At 34.8% G+C, this 23,466-nt stretch overlaps 1 protein-coding gene across 1 annotated transcript in view; it reads right to left on the bottom strand.

The window, feature by feature from the left end:
* Tmtc2 (transmembrane and tetratricopeptide repeat containing 2) overlaps positions 1-23,466 on the bottom strand; it is a 350,008-nt gene that overhangs the window by 99,705 nt on the left and 226,837 nt on the right. The window contains exons 5-7 of the mRNA XM_013020555.1: positions 23,118-23,302; positions 21,900-21,978; positions 4,307-4,428 (exon numbers count right to left, since the gene is read on the bottom strand). Coding sequence (XP_012876009.1) covers positions 4,307-4,428; positions 21,900-21,978; positions 23,118-23,302 — 386 coding nt within the window. The remainder of the gene's footprint in view (positions 1-4,306; positions 4,429-21,899; positions 21,979-23,117; positions 23,303-23,466) is intronic.

Here is a 23,466-nt window from a genome sequence, read left to right as displayed (position 1 = left end):
TTGTTGAATCCCCATATTGTTTTTTAATAATTTCTATTTCCGTTTTATTTTTCCTTAAGTTTTTGTTTATGTGTGAGAAGATTTATTAATCTTTATGCATTCTTTAAGTGAACTATTTGTGTTATCTTATTTTTATTCTAAATTCCTTTTGTTTTTTTGTTTGTTTGGTTTTTGTGCTGACCCTGGAGCTTGAATTCAGGGCCTAGATGCTGCTCCTGAGCATTTTCACTCAAGGGTGGCACTCTATCATTTGAACCACAGTTCCACTTTCAGCTTTTTGGTGTTTAGTTGGAGATAATAATCTTACAGGTTTTTTTTGCTAGGACTAGCTTTGAACCACAATTCCCAGATCTCAGCATCCTGATTAGCTAGCTAGGATTACAGGCATGAACCATCCATGCCTGGCTTAAATTTTCAATTTATGGGCTAGGAAGGTGGCTCAGTGGTAGAGCGCTTGCCTTGCATGCCTGAGGCCCTGGGTTCGATTCCTCAGCACCACATAAACAGAAAAAGCCGGAAGTGGCACGATGGCTCAAGTGGTAGAGGGCTAGCCTTGAGCTGAAGAGCTGAGGGACAGTGCCCAGGCCCAGAGTTCAGGCCCCACAACTGGACCCCCCCCAAAAAAAATTTCAATTTATTTTTAGTGCTTATGTATTTTTCATGACATTCTGCTTCAGGAATTGCTACTCTACTATCTCAAAGGATGCTTATTGGTTGAATGACCTTTCCAGCTTGTTTCTTCTAATAACCATTTGCAGTTCCTATTATTCACATTTCAAGCTTTTTAAATATGATTGGCAACCCCTATGGTATCCACTGATACTAATAGTTAATAGAAGATGAAACCAGGTCCTAATATATAGACAGACTTTCTATATGAAATACATTTATTCCTTCCATTAGTACTTCCTTCCCCCCTCCTTTTCTTTTCTTTCTTTCTTGAGTTTATTCAGTTGCAGTACTGGGGATTGAACTGAGAGCCTCCATGTTATACAAGAGCTCTAGCATTTTATCATGCTCTTAGTCCTTTGTGTTTAGTTTTTGAGACAAGGTCTTGCTCTCTTTGCTTGGGTTGGCCTAAGTCTTGTGATTCTCCTGTCTCTGACTTCCTGGTAGCTGTGTTTATACTTCTGTGTTTATACTCCTGGCTACTAGGGGTGCCAGTCGTGGACTGAGGCCTTCCAAATGTAGATACATGATAATATTATATTTCTTTCCACGAATTTCATTTCTGTAGGTATGAATCCAATTATTTCTTGGGGAATAAAGTAGGAGTGAAAAGAGTGTGCTAGAAGGAAGAGGTAAACCTTGTGTTTTTGATCTTCTACATAGACTACGTAAATGTCAGGAATCTGAGCACTCTGTGAGAAGACTTCACTCAATCTTCTTTTTACTCTCCATCCTAGTCTGTTTTTGCTTCTGTTTTCCTATGATACAATACTCAAAGCTGGAAATTTACAAAAGGAAGTATGTTTAGTTTACAGTTCTAGAGAGCTAAGAGCATAGCACCATCATCTGTTTGGTTCTGGTGAGGGTCTTCCAACAAGATCATAGCATGAAGGATGGCATCATGGTAGGATCAGAAGCAAGACAGAGGTCACACAGAAAGATGGGAAGTCAGAGAGATTCAGGGAATATATTTATTCTTTGTAGAACAACTCCATCACACAAGAGCTCGTTTTGTGAGAGCAGCATTCATCCCTGCTGAGAGTAGTGTCCCCATGACCTAGTTTTATACTAGATTCTGACCTTTCTTACCATCACCCCAGGGGCCACTGACATACTCAAACCACATGCAAATCTGCTGCTGTGAAATCTGTCCTGTCAAAGTATTCTTCACTCCAGGACTGTACCTATTCCCTTGGTTTACATTATGAATTTCCTTCCCTCCTACACCCCCGCTTTGTGGCGGATATCTGCTTCCAGGTATTTTTGTGCATAGGAGTAAAAATCTTCACTTCTGAATTCATAGAATGCCCTCCCCATTTGACATCCTTTCATTCTCTTTGTTATATGCCAGCAACCTCAGTCTATTTTACGCTATAGATTTCTTTGAATAAGTTGAATGTTTCCTTGTGCTGCATTCCAAATGGCACTGTGTTAGATTGTGGTTTCCTATGCTCTGATAAATTTGTTATAATACTGCCATCATTCACTTTAAAAATCCTTTACATTGACATCTTCCTCATCAAAAGGACTGTTCCTGTGTGGCAATTGTTCCTCAGTGTCACTAAGTGAATTAGGTACATTAGGAGCAAACACCGCTATTAATTCACCTTTAAATGTCCTTTCCTGTTTTTTTTTTAATTTTTTAATTGTTATTACAAGGGTGGTTACAGTTATATAAGTCAGGTAAAGAGTAAATTTCTTTTTGAACAATGTCACCCATCCCATCCCATTCTCCCAGTTTCTCCATTGGTTTTGTTTTTGTAAACAGCTGGAACTTTATGACAAAAGCTGAGCACCCCCAAAGATAGTCCTGTCTACCATATTTATTATACAAACTGAGCATGCCCTAAAATGTATCTGCCAGCTTCTCTTTCTGAACTGTATCTTTAAACTAGGCATTCTCAGCTTTGTATTCCTTAACTGAGCACACTCAGGAACCTGCCTGCCGAGTAGTGCTTTTCTATATGAAAAGATTAAGATTAAGATCCTCCAATAAAATTTCCAGGCTTCCTCTGTTTAACAAAAGCTTATTTTGATCAAGGTTCTGTGTCGACCCTGGTTTTTGTACCTTATTCTGTCACTCCTAGATTTTTGTTGTTGTTGTTGTTCATTGGAAGAACATATTCAGCAATACTATTTAATGGATTGATTTTTTTTTTTTTACTTAGTTTCTGGGGCAAAGAATTTCTCTGACCATGTGGCCTAAGAATGAAACCCAAAGCTTCAAAAAGATGATTGAGATAGTCCCAGCAGAGACTAAATTCATTTTCCTTCCAGATCCCATCCTCAAACGGGCAAATACTCATGCCTTCATGTACTAGTATGCAAACTTATTTTATGTCATCCTTGTACTGAGGATAAAAATCAGATGTTTTGTTTTGTTTTTGAAAGAATCTAACTCCTGGGCTTATACTGGATCAAAGCTTTGTCCTCTAGTCCCAAACCAATGATATGAGCGCCTTTCCATTGCTTTTTACACTTGATAAAAATCTCAGCCTCAGTGCATCTACACTTGCCTTCATTGTTCTGACTTTTAATTATTTCATTTCTATGTAGTGGGACTTAATTTTTTGAGTTCAACAAAGCACTGAAAAATAATTGTTACAGTTCTTTTAATTTATTAGGTTTTTAGTTTTTATGAAGTTTTTTTTAAAGTTTAAGTTTATTAATTTTTTTTGGGGGGTGGACAATCATGGGGCTTGAGCACTGTCCGTGAGCTTTTCGCTCAAGGCTAGCCCTATACCACTTTGAGCCAAAACTCCACTTACAGTTTTCTGGTGGTTAACAGGATATAAGAGTATCATTGACTTTCCTGTCCTGACTGATTTTGAACTGTGATCTTCAGTTCGCAGCCTCCTGAGTAGTTAGGATTACAGGTGTGAGTCACTATCACCGAGCTGGTAACATTTTATGCTTTACAGTAACATGACTTCCATGGACTATGTTCTACAAGAGTTCTAGTCACACAGTGAGTGGCCAAAGGAATGCTTCACTGCTCATACTGAATGACATTGGTTAGAAGGAATTCCAACATATGCAAAGTTTGTATGTTGGTTATTTGAAACAAACAACTTAATTCTAATTAGAGCCAATTTGGTGCTAACATTTATTTAAAATATAATTTAACATTTATGCAAACATTGCTATCTGGACAAAGTCATTATGCAACCATATATTTGAAGTTCTTTTTTCCCATTAAGTTACAAACAATGATCATGACCTCTCATTTTTGATCTAGGCTAAACTACTACACAAGTATGAAGTAATTAATTTTTTCTGTATTTTCTGAACAGGGTTTTAACTGAATTACCATGGCTAAGTCTTCACTTAGCACAGTTAACTCAGAACCTCAGACCCTACCCATTCCCAGTGCATGTGAGATTTCTCAGGTGCAAAGAAGGTCATTACTGGGGCTGGGAAGGTGACTCAGTGGTAGAGCGCTTGCCTTGCATGCCTGCCGCCCTGGGTTCGATTCCTCAGCACCCACATAAGCAAAAAGAAAAAAGACGGATGTGGCGCTGTAGCTCAAGTGGTAGAGCGCTAGCCTTGAGCTGAAGAGCTGAGGGACAGCGCCCAGGCCCAGAGTTCAGGCCCACGACCGGACCCCCCCCCAAAAAAAAAGAAGGTCATTACTCACTGTTAGAGCCAGCAGTTTCCCATAGGTGAGATGAGCAGGGATGTGATCAGTCTTAGATCTCAGCGACTCCATATACCAATGCTCTGCTTCTGGGAGCTTGCTCAATCGCATGTATGCTTCACCTGGAAAGAAATCCATGAAGGTCAAGCCTTGGCTGCAACACAGTAGGGTGATGACAGTTAACAGTTCAAAAAGCCAGAAGAAAGGCATCTGGGCTTTTTCAACATGCTGAAATGAAAAGTGTTAGAGGAGAAAGTTTTGTTTAACCTGATTTAAATATTACACAATGTGGACAAATATCAAAATATCATAAATCCCCATAAATATATGTATATATTTATATTTATACATAATTTGTACTCTTTAATGTATCAGTTAACAATGAGCTATGAAGAAGGCAAAAGGAAATAAACTATTTTCTTTCTAACAGTACTCGCAACAAAAACATCATACTGCTTAGATTCCATGAAAATTTCAGACACTGAGAAAAATACTTTCATACATGTTTTTATTTTGATGCCTAAAGATGACATCATAATTTTTATTTTATAAATGGAAAAAAGCATGTTTAGAAAAGAAAGTGAAATATTTTGTGTTTAGAATTTCAAAAGTAATGCAGCTTTAATTTTTAACTTACAGCATATGAATCATAAGAATAGGCCCTTTGTGACCATTTGTTCCAAAGATGAGTCAGTTTGTTCCTCTCCCTATTCAGTTTTTTCCTCTTTACATTTAGTCATTCTTTTAAAACTTCAAGTCTTTATAAAATGCTGCCTTCTTGTCTGAGCATGCAATCTTATTTTATGTTATCTTTATACTAATGGCATGAATTCCTCCCTTATGAATTCTGCCATGTTGAACAAAGATTTCCAAATATAAAAAGTGGTCATTTCTCTCAGGAAAATTGAAATTTTTGTAGAGTGAAGAGCTTATGGGGGACTATATGGAAATGTGTACAGTCCTACCTTCCTTCCAGGTTAGAGAGCCTTGTGGAAGAAGAAAGATTAATTGAAAGAATTAAAAATGTCTTTGGCACAAATATAGTGGAGAGATTTTAATCAGAAATTTAATGTTAATTTTTTAATTAATTAAATTTAACTTTGCATTCTACAGGCTAATGTAGTAAATAATATTTACCAGTTTCACTTGGAAAACCCAGTAAGTGCATGTCAATGATCAAGAATGCCATTTTCAACATGCATAATGCATGCTTTGGGCCTTTCAGATACTAGTCATTACTTTGAAACTACACAGATTTCAGCTACCATATTTGTGTCTTGTTAACAATCAAGCAGGAGAAAAAAAATACCAGCTTATCACCATTTATAATCACTCCTTTGTTCCTTAAAATAGAATATAGAACATCCAAGTGATAGAAAAATTGTAAGATGATTTCTTGTATTTTTAAGTTAAATACTATGTTTTTAATATGCACTGAAAACATATGTGCTGTTCAGACCAACAAGACTAGGGTATTATTTTATATACAGACTACTCTAACTTAAATAACCAAAACTATGACATTGTTCCATTTAGAAATACAATCAGTAGGGTTTTTTTTCTCTAAATCTATTACTTAATTACAATAGTTGTATATCCTTGTTTCAAAGAAATAAATCATCCCCTTAAAAAATCATTGTCTTTTTCAGTTAGTGCAGTACTATCAATATAAATACTGATACTGATTCTAATTTTAGTATGTCTGATAAGCTGGGTTGAGGAGTGTCCTGACCTTCGAATCTCCTGTGCTTGGCTAGTGAGTAAAAAACAAAAATAGTATAGATAAATAATATGTAATTGCAAACTTTTATGACTATTCAAATGCCTATGTTTTTACTTCTAACAAAAATCCTTGAAGTAGAGTATCATAAAAATGATAGTTGGGAGATGTTTGAAGTTTTATTTCCATAAAGTTTAAAACATGTTGACATTTTAGAAATTGGCTTGATGAAATAACTTGTTTAGAATAAGATGCAGAAAATGCTGAAGTAAAGACCAAAGGCTGAAATAGCATACACAAAAGAACTTTTAGTTGTCAAATGTAAAATTAGGTATGGATTTTTTTAAAAAAAATCTTTAAATTTCTGCAATACTTTTCTTGTTTTTAAGACCTCTAAAAATTAATAAGCTTGTCAGATAACCTTTTTGGCTATATTTATCATGTAATTCTTTTTTTTTTTTTTTTTTTTTGGTTGTGGGGCCTGAACTCTGGGCCTGAGCAGTGTTCCTCAGTTCTTCAGCGCAAGGCTAGTGCTCTACCACTTGAGCCACAGCACCACTTCTGGCTTTTCTGTTTATGTGTTGCTGAGGAATTGAACCCAGAGCCTCATGCATATAAGGCAAGCACTCTCCCACTGAGCCACCTTCCCAGCCCTATCATGTAATTCTAACTACAGAAAATGGTAAATTTTCTTCCATTTCTTTGTAGTAAAACACTATATATAATTTAGATAAGGGAAAAGATGCAGAAAACCTACAGGATTTAAAAATTAAAATCAATCTCCAATAGACTACAGCTAAACATTTAGCTCAAATGGAGTATATACCCAGAAGTAAAATAGCTTGTGTTCTCGATTTTATTTTGGGATCAACTTGGAATTCTTTGTGACTTTTTCAAATACTCGTTTTTATGTCAGATTTTAACACTTTACAGTACAGAATTCAATAGCTTTGACTTCTAGCTTATAAAAGATTAACACATTTTTTAGAGTTAATAGTCTTCAATGTACAAAACCCCAAATCCAGTGTACTTATGAAATTTAAATCTTTATTACATTAAACTTGTTATATCTAAAAATCATTTTAGATTGTAATACTGCTTTTATTCTACCTAAAAAATCTGTCATTATTAATAAAAACATATTTTGAAATGGAGTATCAATTTGCTAAATAATTCATGAATGGCCAATTTCTTCAGCAAGAGCTCTCAAGTAACTTTATAAAGATTGCTTTAGAGAAATAGAATGTAAAATATTGAAATCATGAATCTTGGCAAGTATATGAAAATTGATTTAAAAAAAACTAGCCTAAGTGAGGACTATTCATTATCACTGAGAGAAACTTGGTATAACCACTCATGGTGTCTTTTGTTTGTATGCTACTATTTGGGGTTTAAACTTGGCTCTGTGCTAGCAAGCATTCTACCACTTGAGTCATGTCTCCTGCTCACTGTATTTTGATAATAAATGATGACAACAACAGTCATACCTTAAGAGTGCATTATGATTAGGGTAGCAAACTACAGATGGCAAATGTCTAACTTTCCTACACAATTAGGCACAGAGAATTCTTCTCATGTAGTTTCATATGGGTCTTTACACATGACTCACTCGACCACTAACCAGCTGTTCATAGTACATTTGCAAGATGAAACCTATTTTCAGTCTTTTTCTAGCAACTTTATATATGTATCTCCTTGATTACAATGGAGTACAACTCTCTGGGATGTACAGTTTAAAAAAAACACAAGGAGAAAGAGTATAGCTAGGAAACATGAAATCATAAACATACAAAGTCATAAAGCTGAAATTTAAATGAAAGGCAACCTGCCCTCAAACACATTGACTCAACCAGCTAGTAGAAAATAATCAAACCTTCCAATTTTCTAGCTCTTGTGAAAATGATATTCTCTCACTCAATTAAAATTTTTCTCTAGCTGTGAAACACTGGCCAGCAGGTTTTCACTTTGCCCTGGGCTTATCTATTGAATTGAAGAAATCAGGAAGAGTAATAATACAACATAGTTGACCTTCAAAGATGCTTCTTACAAATAAGCAGCATAATTCCTAAAAGGGAAATTTGTGGCATGTAAGGTGTACATTGGTTCTAAGGTTAACTCTAATGCCAAAAAGTCTATATAAGTACTAATAAAATCATGATGCAAAATCTGAAATGCAATAAAATGATAATGGATAAATTGGATGTGGTAAAAAGGCAAATCAATAAAGATTCAAGAAACAATGATACAAGAATAGCCATACGTTTCACATTCCTAATCCACAAGAAGGATTAGAATACTCATTTCATAGAGGCAGGGGGAGGTTCAGAAATGGGAAGTGACATTCATAAGAACAATTATATTCATGTCCTAAAGATACTGAATGGCTTTACAGTTGTGTTTTTCCTCCCAACTATCACATGAGACTTATTATTCAATGACTACCTACAAACACCTTAATTATCTTTATATTTTTAGAATTGATCCCACACTGTGATTAACATCAGTCTTATTTTATAAACAAGGTGGCTGTATTTCACTGAACTTAACTAATACCTTCAAGATCAAAACCAAGGAAATGCCTATTTGAATTTCCTATTAGATTTTTTTCTGGCTCTTTCTACTGGAATATGTTCCACAAAAAATATCAGAAATAATCATTAAAGCAATAAAATAATTTCAGTAAGTGCCATCAGTGTAATTATGTCAGGAAAGAAATGGTGCATATGAATTGTTTCAAGCTTCATTAAAATATTAAATTCATATTTAAAAAACAGAAAGATAATGGCCATAGGAAAAGAAAGTTCAGTAAATTCAACAAACAAAGAAACAAAGATAGTTGGTCAGAAATAGAATAGAAAGAGAAGGGTTAAGTCATTTTCTCTGGTACAGTATTTTTTCCTTAACTTACAAGAAGAGAAAACAATGTTTATAGTACCCAGGAGGAAAGAAGAAATAATGACCATTTTTCCTTCTCTTCCTCTAAAAAAAATGACATAATCGAGTCACTTTCATAAGAATGAGATTTTCTGCACAATGATGTAGCAATCGGGTTCATCACCCAGATTTATTTCCGATTCACTCCCAGACAAAAGGGATTTGGATGTCTCTAGGTTGGCTTGAGGCAGGTACAAACCAGTTTCAGATGTACAACAAATAATGTCACTCTTCCTCCCTAAAAAGCCCTGAGTCTAAATAACCAGACAAAGGTTAACTCTTGAAGGAAAAAATATTGGGTTATTGTTGATGTAATAGTCTAGAGCTCACTGATTCTTATATTTCAAATTATTGGACAGCTCTAACTTGCAAATAAACAACAGAACAGGTAAAAAATAACATTATATTAAGACTCAGTATAGATTATTTTCTTAAAATCTTTCATCACCACCCATACCAAAAGTGATTATCATTTATTCAACTCATATAACTGATAAAAGACTCTTAAAGAATTCTTGATCCTTTGCCAATAATTTTTAGATAACATTAAATTGGTATGTTTCAACTACATGTTAAAATTATATTATAATGATAAGATAGCAATGAGTAATTATACATCAAAAACTGTTTAGATAGCTCAGTTACTTTTGTTTGTTGTTAGGTTTTTGTTGAGCTTGGTTTCAATTTATGTGTGTTCTTAGTTGGGAACCCAGGCCCTCATGCATACTAGGTAAATGCTCTCTATTGAACTATTTTCTCCATCCTGATAGCTTGGTTTTGAATGTTAATTTTAGCCTCAGAGAGCTATTTTATATTAGACAATTGCAAAAAAGGATGTCAATATTTTCATAAAGCAAATGCGAGATTGACTAAATAACTCCATTTTAAAAAGGACATTGATAATTACCTCATGTAAACCACTGGGAAATTATTTATTTCATAAGCTAGTGACAGTATCTTCATCTTATTAATTATCTAGTTGATCTAGTCAAGTCTGACTATATCTTGAGAAGTGCTGATTCTTCCTTCTCGGTAATTTTTAAAATTTAATTTACCCATGTTTCCTAATCGGTAGCAATTAGAAATTTAGTTTGAAAAAAATTTTACTTTAATTGCATCATATCTAAATAGCTGTTGACAAAGTTTAAATGTTTTCCAAGAATCTAATGAATATTTTGAAAAATAATTATATAAAAATATTTTGCTACTCTAAAGTATGTCACTTCCTTCTGGTTCTTCTTTGATATTCTTAAATAAAACTCTAAAAAGTTTTCCTAAATTTACCTTTCACATTCAGATCAGTATTATGTTTGTTTATTCTCTCAACTTTCCATGTACCTGCTGAATATACCTTAATAATAATCATCTTGTTTCCTTTTTTTTTCTTTCTCTCTGTCTTTCTTCATTTCATCTTTCTTACTATCTTTCCTTATTTCTTTTTTGGGGGTGTGCTTAGAGCTTGAACTCAAGGACTAGGCACTGGCCCTGACCTTTTGTGCTCAAAGCTAGTGATGTACCAATAGAGTCATACTTCCACTTTGAGCTTTTCGGTGGTTAATTGGAAAGTCTCAGGATCTTCCTGCTCAGGCTGACTTTGAACTGCAGTCCTCAGATCTCACATTCATGAGTAGCTATCATCACAGACATGATCCACTGACACTCAGCTAGTTATATTTTTCTAAACTACATTTTATATTATAACCTTGGAATAAACATATAGTAGTGAAATTACTTAAGTGTCTTTTATAGGCTTCAAAATTCTTCTGTCATGGGAGTACAGGCATTTTCTTTGTTTATTATATTTTCAATAGTAAAATTAGCTACTAATTTCCTAAGAAATATATTTTGCCATATTGAATGAAGGAGGAATTTTATTGTTATAAAAAAGGTAAGTTAACCTACATCAACTTTTATAGCAACAATTTCCTGAGGTCCTTCAGGCAGTAGACCCAAGGAGAAATGGGAGGATCACAGTTGAAGGATAGTCCAGGCAAAAACAAATTCATCTCAAAGCATGGTGTCATGGGACTATGGTCCAAGCTATATGGGTGGCCACAGATAAGAGAATTATGATCTGAGGCTGTGGCCTGGGCTTAAAGTACAGATTCTACTTATAAAAAATAGAACTAAAAAAAGACTGAAGGTAAAGCTAAAGTGGTCATGTCTAACAAGTTGTGAAGCAGAGTTCATGCTTCAATACTACCAAATAAAATCCTTCTGTCAATATTTAATCCAACATTTACTATCTGCAAAAGCTTACATAGGTTTATATCTGTTTCTCTTATTCACCTGATTTCCTGTTCTTATACTAATGTAACATTATCATTCTAATTTATTTTCATATTTTAATATCAAGTAGAGTATGTCTCATGAGATAATCTTTAAGTTACATAGATCTATTACCCTGCTAATTCTGTCAGATTACATTAGAATCTCTTTTTTCAAATTTTTGAATAAAATTTTTAGAATTTTTATTGATGTTGCATTAAAACTGATAATTCAATTTGTAAAAAAAAGCATATTACTATTCAAGTCTTTATTCTTTATCAAATGTCTACTCTCATTTTCAAGTGCTACTAAGGCCTACTCTGACAATTATAATTCTTCTGATCCCAAATTACACCATGACATACACAAATTCAGACACAGCATCTTTCATCTCTTCATTTGATGCCTAACCTAAATCTGGAAGCCCCTCTCTAACTCTGATAAATAACTGATCATGTTCTGTATGACTTTAATTAGATGTCACATTTTTACTACACAAGTCATTAAAAAGAAATCTTCAAGTAACTCCATTTTCCAGAAGCAGTAGTCAGAATAATTTGACATCAAGGTACATTGTATGAGAAGTTTAACTTGCTGTGATTTTAATTCTCACTTCTTAGTTCAGTCTTAATATTAACACTGAAACATCAAGGTGTCTGGTTTTTGTTTTCAATGTATTTCTGTCACAAATGTGCTGTAGCTCTTAGCTGTCAGATTCTGTGAATCGCTGATATTTCCATTTTAATCTTTTTTCTTAGGGAAATAACACAGTACAGCTGCTCCAGACACATTGGTTCAGAAATTATCAATGGCTGTTGTGGAAAGAAAAGATGAAGAAAAATGCAAAGGGTTATAGGAAATGTCAGTTGCTGTCTTATAACAGACTGCAATAATTAAAACTTCTATTGCGATGGAAGGATTAGAAGTAAAGTAAAACATGGGCTGAAAGGAGTTATGAAAAAGTTCAACACTCAATTCTTCACCAAGTTGTGTAACACTAAATTTAAGAAGTCCCTTGAAGCCTGAGTAGTTGTTGCAAATCACATAAAGGAAATGCAAAGAAAACTGAATATGTGTTTCATTAGGTAGAAGCACTAACCGTCAAGAAACAGGTTAAACTTCAGTGAATGTTAGTGCTGAAGTGAGGCTATTTAAACAAAAACAAAAAACGTATGATGTACCATCAAAATTTAACTTGGGAAGAAGCCAAGAGCCTGTGTCAATATAGTATTACTCTAATTGCAACTTTGGGTCCTGAAGTTCTTCAGGCTAATCAATTTCTTTTATGCTTACAAGGAAATAAATCACTAAAATAATCAATGCACAAATGTTAGAGCAAATCCTAGTAAATGCTCAAAAATTTCCAAAGATAAAGAAAGAAGATGCTGTGTGTGTGTGTGTGTGTGTGTGTGTGTGTGTGTGTGTGTGTGTACTGTGGGAATAAGATTCTTTCTCCTCAAATACATATTTTCCCCTTTAGGATGAGAATGAAATAAATAAATTGGATTAATAATATTGAAATACTTAAGAAACAGAAACACACAAAGATATGCTAATTTTAGCTCAGAAAAAGAAACAAGGTTTACAGCACAGGAAGGAAAAGGAAAGAGTGAATGTGGTGGACTGGAAATAATGAAGAGTAGCAGTTAGAGATATAGGAATAGAAGAGATAACAGGAAAAGTCAACTGTCTGGGTAAAAAAAAATGTAGCATGGAAGATCTTTCTGTTTTGTATAAATTTTAAAGTTGTTTATTTAAGGTAGGTTCTTATATCCAGTGATATGTCTCTAATAAACATTGAATGAATGGTTTAAATACAACTTGTTGTATTAATGCTCACTATAAAGGCATAGAAGAAATTTATTTTGCCAGTACCAGGTTTGAACTCAGAGTCCAAAGACCACTCATTTCACTTGCATGGTTGGCACGACCATTTGAACCATTCCCCAGCCTGATTTTTGATGGTTAATTTGGACAAGGAGTTGCTGGTACTTTTCTGCCCAGCTGGCTTTTAAATGCTTGCAATCCTCTAGATAGCAGCCTCTTTAGTAGCTAGAATTACAGGCATGAACCAGCATGTGGCCTATACCAGAAATTTTTAAATTCACTCTACTTCTAATGAATACTTGAGGGTAAAATCTACAACAATTCACAAAATCCCATTTCTATAATTAACATGTTGGTGAAAACAACATCCATTCTTGAACAAAACACTGCCTGCTCTATTTTCATCCTTCATTCACTTTGAAGAAGGCAATGGTTTCTATCAATGTAGATAAAATTAGAACTAAATAACAGCTCATTTGGAAAGTAAAATGAGATTTTTATGTGGAAAACAACTTTTCCATCTATTAGGAAAACCAGACATAAATACACACTCAGCAAAGCCCACTGAATTGGTAATGTATTTTATTTAACTTAATTTCTATTATTTCACTTCAGTCTCAGAATCCAGAAGTAAAACTTTGGGGTATACTGAGTATTTAGACTGAAAGGATTGAAAGAACCTTAGATGTAAGGTCTTTTCTTTTTCTTCTACCCTCTCTCCCTCTACACACCAACAAAAAGTCAAATTTCTCTTTCCTATGGTGGATCATATAATTTTTCTGAGAAACAAGTAAACCATACCCCTAGAAAGGTGCAGTTCTCCATTCTCTTTACTTCCTTGAAGACTCTCACTCCCTGCTCCATAAAATGGGGAGGAGATGTTACACAGAAAGGCCAAGGAGAATCGAGACGGCAGGCCTTGCTGAGTTCCCACTCAGACTGTTAGTATTTGATCACACCCTTCAAAACAATTATATAGCTGTCCCCAGAATTGGATATATAATTGGCTGCGCCAAACCTGAGTACTAAAATAATGGTGGGGGGGGCGGGGCGGGCGAACAGGGCGGGGGAGGGCGGATGGGAAGGGATGGGAAGGGGAAACAAAGGAGGAGGCAACAATGCTTGATAAGAAATGAACTCATTACCTTGCTCATGTAATTGTAATCCCTCTGTACGGTATTTTCACAAGAAAAAAAAGAAAATAAATAAAATAATGGTCCCTGGGTTTTTGAGACTTCATTTCTGAAGCTTCCCACTCACATAAGACTTAGAATGGTCAGTTGTAATCATTATGACTGACCAGTGGGGAGAGATATGAAATTCCTACTTCTGCAGTTGTCTATTGTAAATCTGTCCAGTAAAAACTTCTCATTTCCTTGATACTAACTTTCAAGATTCTATTCTTTAACACAAAAACTTCTTCCATATAACGATGGTCATTTAATGAAGTGACATCAAAGTTGATGTCATTTAGAATGGCAGATTTTAATATCTAGTTAATAAATTTCCCAGGTGTAATAAACCATCCCTTCAATTTTCTGAAGATACCCAATCTATATTTCCTACGGCTAAAAGATCCACTCCATGGCTATTATCCAACAAAACATGAAAACATCTATGATTTTCTCATTTATTTCTAACAAACGTTTAGAAGACAGACTTTTCAATGAGAACACATTTGTAACTACTTGGGAATCAGAGAATAAGAAAGATACAATTAGGTAATAATTTGAGTATATTCATTTCTTTATAATTCAATTTTAAAATGAAGTTCTTAAGCTTCATTCTTTCCTTTGACCACAAAACTGGCAAAAGTATGAATTAATGTAACAGGTGGGCTGGTGTGGTTTTAATAGCAATGAAATACAATCAACTGTCTCAGATCATATTTCCAGGAAAGGCAGACCTCCGCATGCTCCTTAGGCAGCCCTACTTTTGACATTCAACTGTTCAGACTCCCCACAGGGACCATATATCTTCTGGCCCTCAGTTTAATTGAAACTTTAAACAAAATATATTACCTATTTAATACAACTGAACTGGATGCTGCCCTTTGTAGTATGTAGACTAATGCCTAGCAAATTAAGGTCTGAACCCCACAGTACATAACGCAAAGGTTACACCAAGGATTGGTGGAAACACACACACACACACACACACACACACACACACCTGAAACTTAAACCAGTGCAGATTTATAATGAGAAATGACGTTATAGAAGGTGAAAAATACAGAGATTTGTATTCTGAAATTTTATGTAATCATTCTTTCTGATACATAGCCAAAATGATCATGATTTCCCTTGATTGTTAGCTATTTCTTGTACGAAGTGAATTTCTAAAATATTGCAAATCTACAAGTTGTCTTTCTGAACCCAGTGAACTACCTAGCATCTATTTCCTAGTTTTGGCCTTTCTGATGATGGAAAAATGAAACTGAAATAGAAACACTAATCTTAAAAATTAAAAGTGAATATACTTTCAGGAGTTACACGGATTAATGACTAATCCAGTTATAAGGTCAGACTCATCTGTAGGAATGACACACTGATTTTCAAGGGTGGCAATGGAAGCAATCATAGGAAAAACACCGGAACTCAGAAAAGGAAGCAGGTGGTATAAAAAGCTTAAGACTGATGGAGTGTTAATACTTCCACACTTACATGATGTGAGGTTCAAATCTCATTGAGTTAAAAACCAGTTCTTTCACAGTGAGTGTGCTAAATGCCTTGAGCAATTGTTGGAAGAACAGGAGGCATGGGAAAATGCAGAATAGCTCTTAGAACATCTTAACATTGTCACATACAAACACACACAGACCAAAGTAACCAAAATACATGAATCAGCTAAACCACATAGTTTGCAGAAGCCAGGGAGATGTGGACTTCTTCTACACTCATTCTATCTCAGAATGTAATAGATATATTTAAAAATGAGTCAGTATGGAAACATTTGCCTTCTATTTTTCTTTTTGAAGCTGCACAGGGTACCTCTCTGCTAATTCCCTATAAAATAATAGTAATGAACCTTTACGGATCACTAGTAGCCATTTATGACAAGTAACTTTTTTAATCTTACATCTTCCCTTCACAAAATAGAACTTGGAAATTTATACAAAAATTGTTCTGCTAAGCTAAGTGTGTTTCTCACATGCTTCTTTTATAGTTCTCTGTGAATGGTCCAACATGACTGCACAATACTCAAATCTGTAGTAGTGTCGAAAATTAAGAGCAGAATATTAAATCGAAAGATGTCTCCCTACCAGAGAATATAATCAGTTTTTTTTGAATTTCAAGCTTAACTCAGTACAATATGTGTTAGCTGAAGGCTTATGGAATAAAATAGATTTTGCACATTGAGCTGAGACTTGAAAGTAAAAGGGATGCATATAAAATGAAAAAGCAAAACAAGGAACCATCCAGAGTAGCGAAAGTCTATTATGAAAATAATGGCAAGGCTGGAACGGTGATTCAGTGGTAGAGTGCTTGCCTTGCATGCATGAGGCCCTCGGTTCAATTCCTCAGCACCACATAAGCAGAAAAACCCAGAAGTGGTGCTGTGGCTCAAGTGGTAGAGTGCTAGCCTTGAGCTGAAAAGCTGAGGGACAGTGCACAGGCCCAGAGTTCAGGCTCCACGACTGACAAAATACTACTACTACTACTAATAATAAAAATAATAATAGTAAAACAAAGAAAAGAGCAGAAATGCATTATTATGTAAGTCTACTAGAAAAAATAAATGTATTTTTCCCTACAATAATTTCACATTGCTGGTAAGAAGGTTTCATTTCTTTAGAAAACAGGAAAATATTAATATGTATGAAAGTTTGTGATAGTAGTATCATCTTAGAAATCAGAAATCCATTGTCATTCTTTTTGTTTGGTTTGGTTCAATCACCATAACACAGCCCACACAAAAAGAGATAAAATATTCTCAAGGTTAGTATTATAGTTTTCCATATCCTATATCAGTAGTTTCTTACATAAGTTAGTCACAAAAGAATTCTGGACTGATTGTGAAATTTCCTAAAAAGATCTGCACAGGAAGGCTCTACGTTGACTATTATTATTTCACACCACCACCACTACTCTATCCTTCCTGTAGCACCTAGGACTTTAAAATATACTATTTTTTCCTTCAAAAAGGTATACTATGTGACTATAGAATGCAATGAGCAGGGAGTAAACCTAAATTCTTTCTTTCTCCATACCACCAATTATACTGTTTTGCTCTCAAGATATATTACTAAGATGAAATGGCCTAAATCATTTGTATAATTAAACCAAACAATTACTTTGCATTGAGAAAGCTGAGTAATTTTGTTTTAAATAGTAAATAGGCTTAAAATGACCTCTGGGATTGGAAAAGCTCACACTGATAAAAATAATTGGAAGTTACAGCTTAATTTAGTTCTCTATAATCCTTTAGGGTATGTAATGCTGAATTAGAGATCAGAAGCACAAACAAACATTAAGGAAGTTAAAGGTGTTAAAAATGACCTTTCATTAAAAATTTTATATATTCATATCTAATGTATTTAAGATAAAACCACAATCCTGTAGCTATTTGACCTTTCTAGTTAAAGGGTAGGGTGTTTTATGCTGAAACAAAAAAGTGTGACCCTGCAGCTTGGCACCAGTGGCTCACGCTTATAATCCTAGCTACTCAGGAGGCTGAGATTTGAGGATTGAGGTTCAAAGCCATCTTGAGCAGGAAAGTCTGTGAGACGCTTATCTCTAACTAACCACCAGAAAACTGGAAGTGGTGCTATGGCTCAAGAGGTACAGCGCTAGCCTTGAGCTGAAGAGCTGAGGGACAGCAGCCGGGCCCAGAGTTCAAGCCTCACAACCAACAACAACAAAAAGTGTGACCCTGAACAGAGGAACTCGCTTGTTGAGTAATAATTTTCTATCTTGAAAATACCAGATTAAGTTTGAGAAATGTTAAAATATGAGTTTTCTTTAGTACTCCACAGCTCAAAAATATATCTAAAATATAAGAATAAGAGAATATATGTGATCTAATGAATATCTACAAGAGCCATTGGAATAATGAATAATTTTAACTAAGAATAGAAATATATATATATATATATATATATATATATATATATACCCTGACAGAAAATTTAAAAAAGAGAACCTAAACATGAAAGTTTTAATGTAATGGAAACCCTCTATCAATGGAATTAAATGAACTGGCATTAGCTGAGTATGCTGTTTCAATTTTAGCTAATGTACATGATGATAAAAGCATCATTTTGATTTTGGCTGCTGAAAGAAATTGTGAGAAGAGGGGGAAAAAAGCCTGGGGAGAAAAATGCAACAATTCCAGAAAAGGCAGAGGATTGTTTGACTGTTTATAATTATTCAAACATCTCAATTCTATGGTGTCAGGAGCAAACTTAGAATAAATTTTTAAATGATTGTTGCTTACTTATAAATTGTGACAATAAAAATGCCTCACAATAAAACAGGGAAAAATTAAGTTGAGAAATAAATTAACCAGACTTGGTTTCATTAATATGCCAATGGAGAAAATATGCTCATTTGAGTTTCAGGATCAATGAACTGGCATATAGCACACAGTCATGTATGAAGTTTTTCATAAAATGTTCAAAAGGAAAGAAATTTTTAAAAAATAGAGTGCTTTTTAAAAAGCAACTGCAGTTCATTTATTAACTAAAAATAAATATTCAAATCTGTATTTATTTCACACTTACTCCTTCCTTCTGTCTAACCTCCAAAGAAAAGGAAAAAAACAGAACATGAAAAACAAAAAGTACTTGCGATTGTGTAACATAAAAATACACACAAGTACTTAGGGTTAGTGGTCCTAAAGGGGTAAGTAAATGAGACATAAGAAAAATGAGTACTTGCAGACTCTATCTAGCCAGACATTATAATCCATCATTGATCCCTAAAGGGCACTAATAATATGTAAATGTGAAAATTAGAAAACACATTCAAGGCTGTTGATAAACTTGATAGGATAATCAGCACATGCTGACAGACTAATGAAACTGATGAACTGGTAGGGCATCTTATCTCCTAGTCCATTTTTTTTTCCCTTGTCAAATGGAGGGTAATCAAAATGTGTTAGGAGTTAAAGCAAACACTCACAGGATTTAACCCATGTGATTAGGAGGTGAACTCCCTCTCTGAGAAAATTATAGTTTCCTGAGCAATTTTGCAAAGATAAAACCTGATCAGCTGATAGATCTTCATATAAGATTAAATATAAGGCAGCCACCATAATTATAGAAGAAATCTTGTATTTAAAATTATATTAGAATCTTTCTCTAAGAAATTGTGAGGGTGCTTCTCAGAACAAAGCAACCACCTCCTACCATAACAGACTGTAAGACCAGGACTAAACACTTATCCCAAGGACATTCTTATCTTTTGCTGCCTGTAGCCCCTGTGCATTTGCATAGTCACAGGATGGAGAGAGGTCCCAAGGTACCAGCTCAATTTCCAATCCAATTTATTTACATAAAATAATTGAATGAATTTTCTGAAATCCGTTAACTATGGTGAAAATCACCATTCTGCATTAATAATTAAGATACCACATGCAGTCTCTTGCCAAGGATCTCACAGCCCTATTATAATATAAGGAAAGATGTCTATTTTGATAATCGAGGAAAATTGGGAATAGGCAATTCCCAAGTACTACTGCAAAAATAAAATCATAAAGTCCCTATTCAATCCTTTCAGTATTCCTTTTGATATAAAAACATTTAGTATTAAAATAGAGAGGAGGCCAAGCGCCCATGGCTCACGCCTGTAATCCTAGCAACTGAGGAGGCTGAGATCTCAGGATCATGTTCCCAAGCCAGTCCAAGCAGGAAGGTCCTTGAGACTATTATTTCCAATAAACCACTAGAAAAGCAGAGGTGGTGCTGTGGCTCAAGTGGTAGAGTGCTCGCCTTGAGGTGAAGAGCTGAGGGACAATGCCCAGGCCGGGAGTTCAAGCCTCACAAAGCAGGGGGGGAGGGCAGGAAATAGAGAGGTGCCAGGTACAGGTGGCTCATACCTGTAATCCAAGCTACTCAGGAGGCTGAGATCAGAGGGTCATAGTTCCAAACCAGCCCAAACAAAAAAGTCCTTGAGACTCTTATCTCTAATAAATTACTCAGAAAAGGCTGGAAGTGGAGCTGTGGCTCAAGTGGTAGAGTGTTAGCCTAGAGCACAAACAGGTCCGGGACAGTGAGTTCAGGCCCCTGAGTTCAAGCCCCACAATAGACAATAGACAGACAGATAGATAGATAGATAGATAGATAGATAGATAGATAGATAGATAGATAGATAGATAGATAGATAGAATCATAAATACATTCACACTAAGCACAAGCCTTTCAGCACATGTACATTTAAATTCATGTGATTGATGGATGGTAAAATGTTGTATAGTAAAATGCTTTGTTTTAAAAACTTAAAAGCAGAAGTATGTTTACTGAAGTTACTTTATCTTAGAGTAGTTATACCAAGAGAAAACAACAAGCATTTTCCAATGTCTTTTCTACTTATGAGCGTTAAAACATTCCATTGCAGAACAGGCAAACTAGGAGTAGGCTACACAAACAAATTATTAACCTCTTATCAAGGATCATTTCCTGAGATTACAAACATACCATGTCTCACTCTATCTCTATTTCTAAATTACTTGTAATTTACAAAACAAAAACAACATGAATATGCTTGCAGTTATATGATTCCTAGTTTTAATGAAATTTGCAGCTTCTTTTTTTCACCTATGTAAGTGATGAAGCTATCAAATCATAGGATTAACACATGTAATTCAATCCTAGAAGTCGTGTAGTCTAATCTCGTTTATTTTATATGAATGAAGAAGGCCAATGGATATTAAATGACCTATTGGGTTTAATGACAAGGAAAGTTACTAGTCTGTAATTTGTACTGTGAAGAAAAAGAAAAGAACAAAAGAAAAAGAAAACATGGTTTTAAGGATCAAAGTCACCTTCTCTTCCCTGTATCATCAGAAACCATTGTGCTAACACATCAGCAGGTATCTTAAAATTTAGAAATATTTTTCCAAGTATCACATGCTGAACAGATTATTTTGTCATGCCCACCTTTAGCTGCCTTGAGAGCAATTGCCTAGAAGATAGTCAAAAACTAACCACAGATGGCAGGAATTCTTTGAGAGTTTCTACTTCTTCCACTATTGCACTTAGAAAAACTCATTCTTTATATTTACTTATGTCCTGACAGAGTAAGAGATTTAAATGACTTTGTTGACACAGAAAAAAGGATACTTATAATAGCATATTTGACGTCTTTACCATCTCCATTTACTTCAAGTATTACTCTGAAAAAACATACTGAGATCTAAGGCCTGATCAGTGAAAGACACAGAAATTCGCTCTGTTCGCCTCATCTTTCCTATGTACCAAAATTCATGAATTTTTGTATCGCTGCAGGGTTACTGTTGAGAATTTTCTCATGAAGAAAATAACATGAATTTGATGAATATATTGAAATGAATATGTACTTTATGTTACCCTAAGCATAAGAGAAAATGTATACATATGTACAGGATAATTCTCTTTTCATTCTCTAAAGCCTAGCTAATTTTTGGAATCCAAATGATTTTGAGAGCCGGTTGCAGTAATTCTAAGACCTGGACACTGTGCTGGTAATTCCTGGCTAATGCATGAATTTCTCATGTCAGCACAAATACCCTCTGTCAGAATTTGAACGTGATGCTGAAACATGAACAAGGATTGTTTATGAGTACTACTGTCATGTAACATAAGCACAGGTTCTCACTTCTCCACAGGCCTCTAAGTATCAAGGAAAACAGTAATGTTTTGCTTACCCATCATGTTATACAGGCTTTGTGGAGCAAATTGCCTTGGCATTTTCTGAATTGCTTCTTTATATACACTCAAGGCTTCCTAATTTAAGAAGACAAAAACAAACAAATAAAAAACAGATAAATCTTCACCAAAGTACAGAGACATTCACTGAAAGTAAGACAATAACAAATTCTTCCACACTTAAAACTATCCATTGTCATTTCTAAATGGTTCACTAGTGCAATGTAATTGAGCTGTCCCGTGAGCATGCTGCCTTAATTTCACAAATGAAAACTCAGCCCAGTGAAGAATGCCATAGAAAAATCTAGTTTAGCAGAACTGAATGTTAGCAATGCTCTTTTAATATATATATTTTGCAGTCCACACAGACAAGTCAATGGAATGGTACCAAAAAATTCATACTTGGAAGTTGTTCATTAATCATCTAAAGTCTAGAGATATTTAACTCGAACAACTTAGTGAGATTTAATAAAACACAAGCAAACAAATATTTTAACTGCTGAAACCCACTGAAAGGATGAGAAATTATTTTCAAATTTGTATCTTCATCTTTTTATGACAGTGCTGTCTTATCATGCTGTGTGAGAACATGCAGGAGTAGGGCTGGTCAGGTCAGAGCAGGGGCAAATTTGAAGGAGAGAAGGCAAGAGGGTCACATGTAGGCATGCTTTCTTGTACAAGAGAGAACAACTTAGTGGACGACATTTTGTTATGCTCATTACCCAATCTTTAGCAGGTATATGTATATAAGCATACATTTATATAACTACTTCATTACAGTTTTAGAAGGAATGAAGAGAAATAGGTTGTACCAAATGATAGTCCTAGAATGCAAACAATAGAGACATTTTAAAGTATTAACCACTAGGATAAGGTAACAATTATAGAAACTGTGTCTTGAGTCATAAAAATCAAAGCAATGTTGAAAAGATAAACTTGGGCAGTAATGCACTGCAACTTCCCTTCCTTGAATAGTCACAATACAATGGCTCTGAAAAAGCCACGGGGGGGAAAAATCACAAAAAGTAACCTTGAATATTTATTTGTAGAAGTTTGTTGTTGTTATTGTTGTTTTTCCAAACAAATTTGATTAAGAAAGCCTTTTCATGTAAACACATACTAGGTTCTCAAAGGCCAGTAAAGGCCCTGCCAAGAGGCTATAGGCTAGAAAACACTGAGACTGAATGAGAAAAAAAAAAAAAAAGATGTTGTCAGACCTCATAGTGTCCTTGCTCATGGTACAGTTTCCCCAGGTTATATAGACAGCTGGTCACTGAGCTCTTGTGTGCATGAGGGTCCTTTAAATTCTCATCTGGGATCTCTGAACACTTGAGGAAGGTCCGCCGGGCCTCTTCTGTCTTTCCTTGGTTCATCAGAATAATGCCAGTGTTTAAATACGCAGCTGAGGAGGGAAAAGTAGAAAGAAATAGAAGGGTGAGATGATGATAGACACTCTACAGAAAGTATAGCACCCTTTGCTTTGCTTTAGTAACTCTGCTGATTTAAATAATAAAATAAGAAATAAATATGTATGGAACAAATACTTATGAGATTCACAATGGCAGA

This window comes from Dipodomys ordii, unplaced genomic scaffold (assembly GCF_000151885.1).
Source record: "Dipodomys ordii isolate 6190 unplaced genomic scaffold, Dord_2.0 Scaffold3, whole genome shotgun sequence".
Taxonomy (NCBI): domain Eukaryota; kingdom Metazoa; phylum Chordata; class Mammalia; order Rodentia; family Heteromyidae; genus Dipodomys; species Dipodomys ordii.
This window is presented reverse-complemented; position numbering and strand designations above follow the sequence as displayed.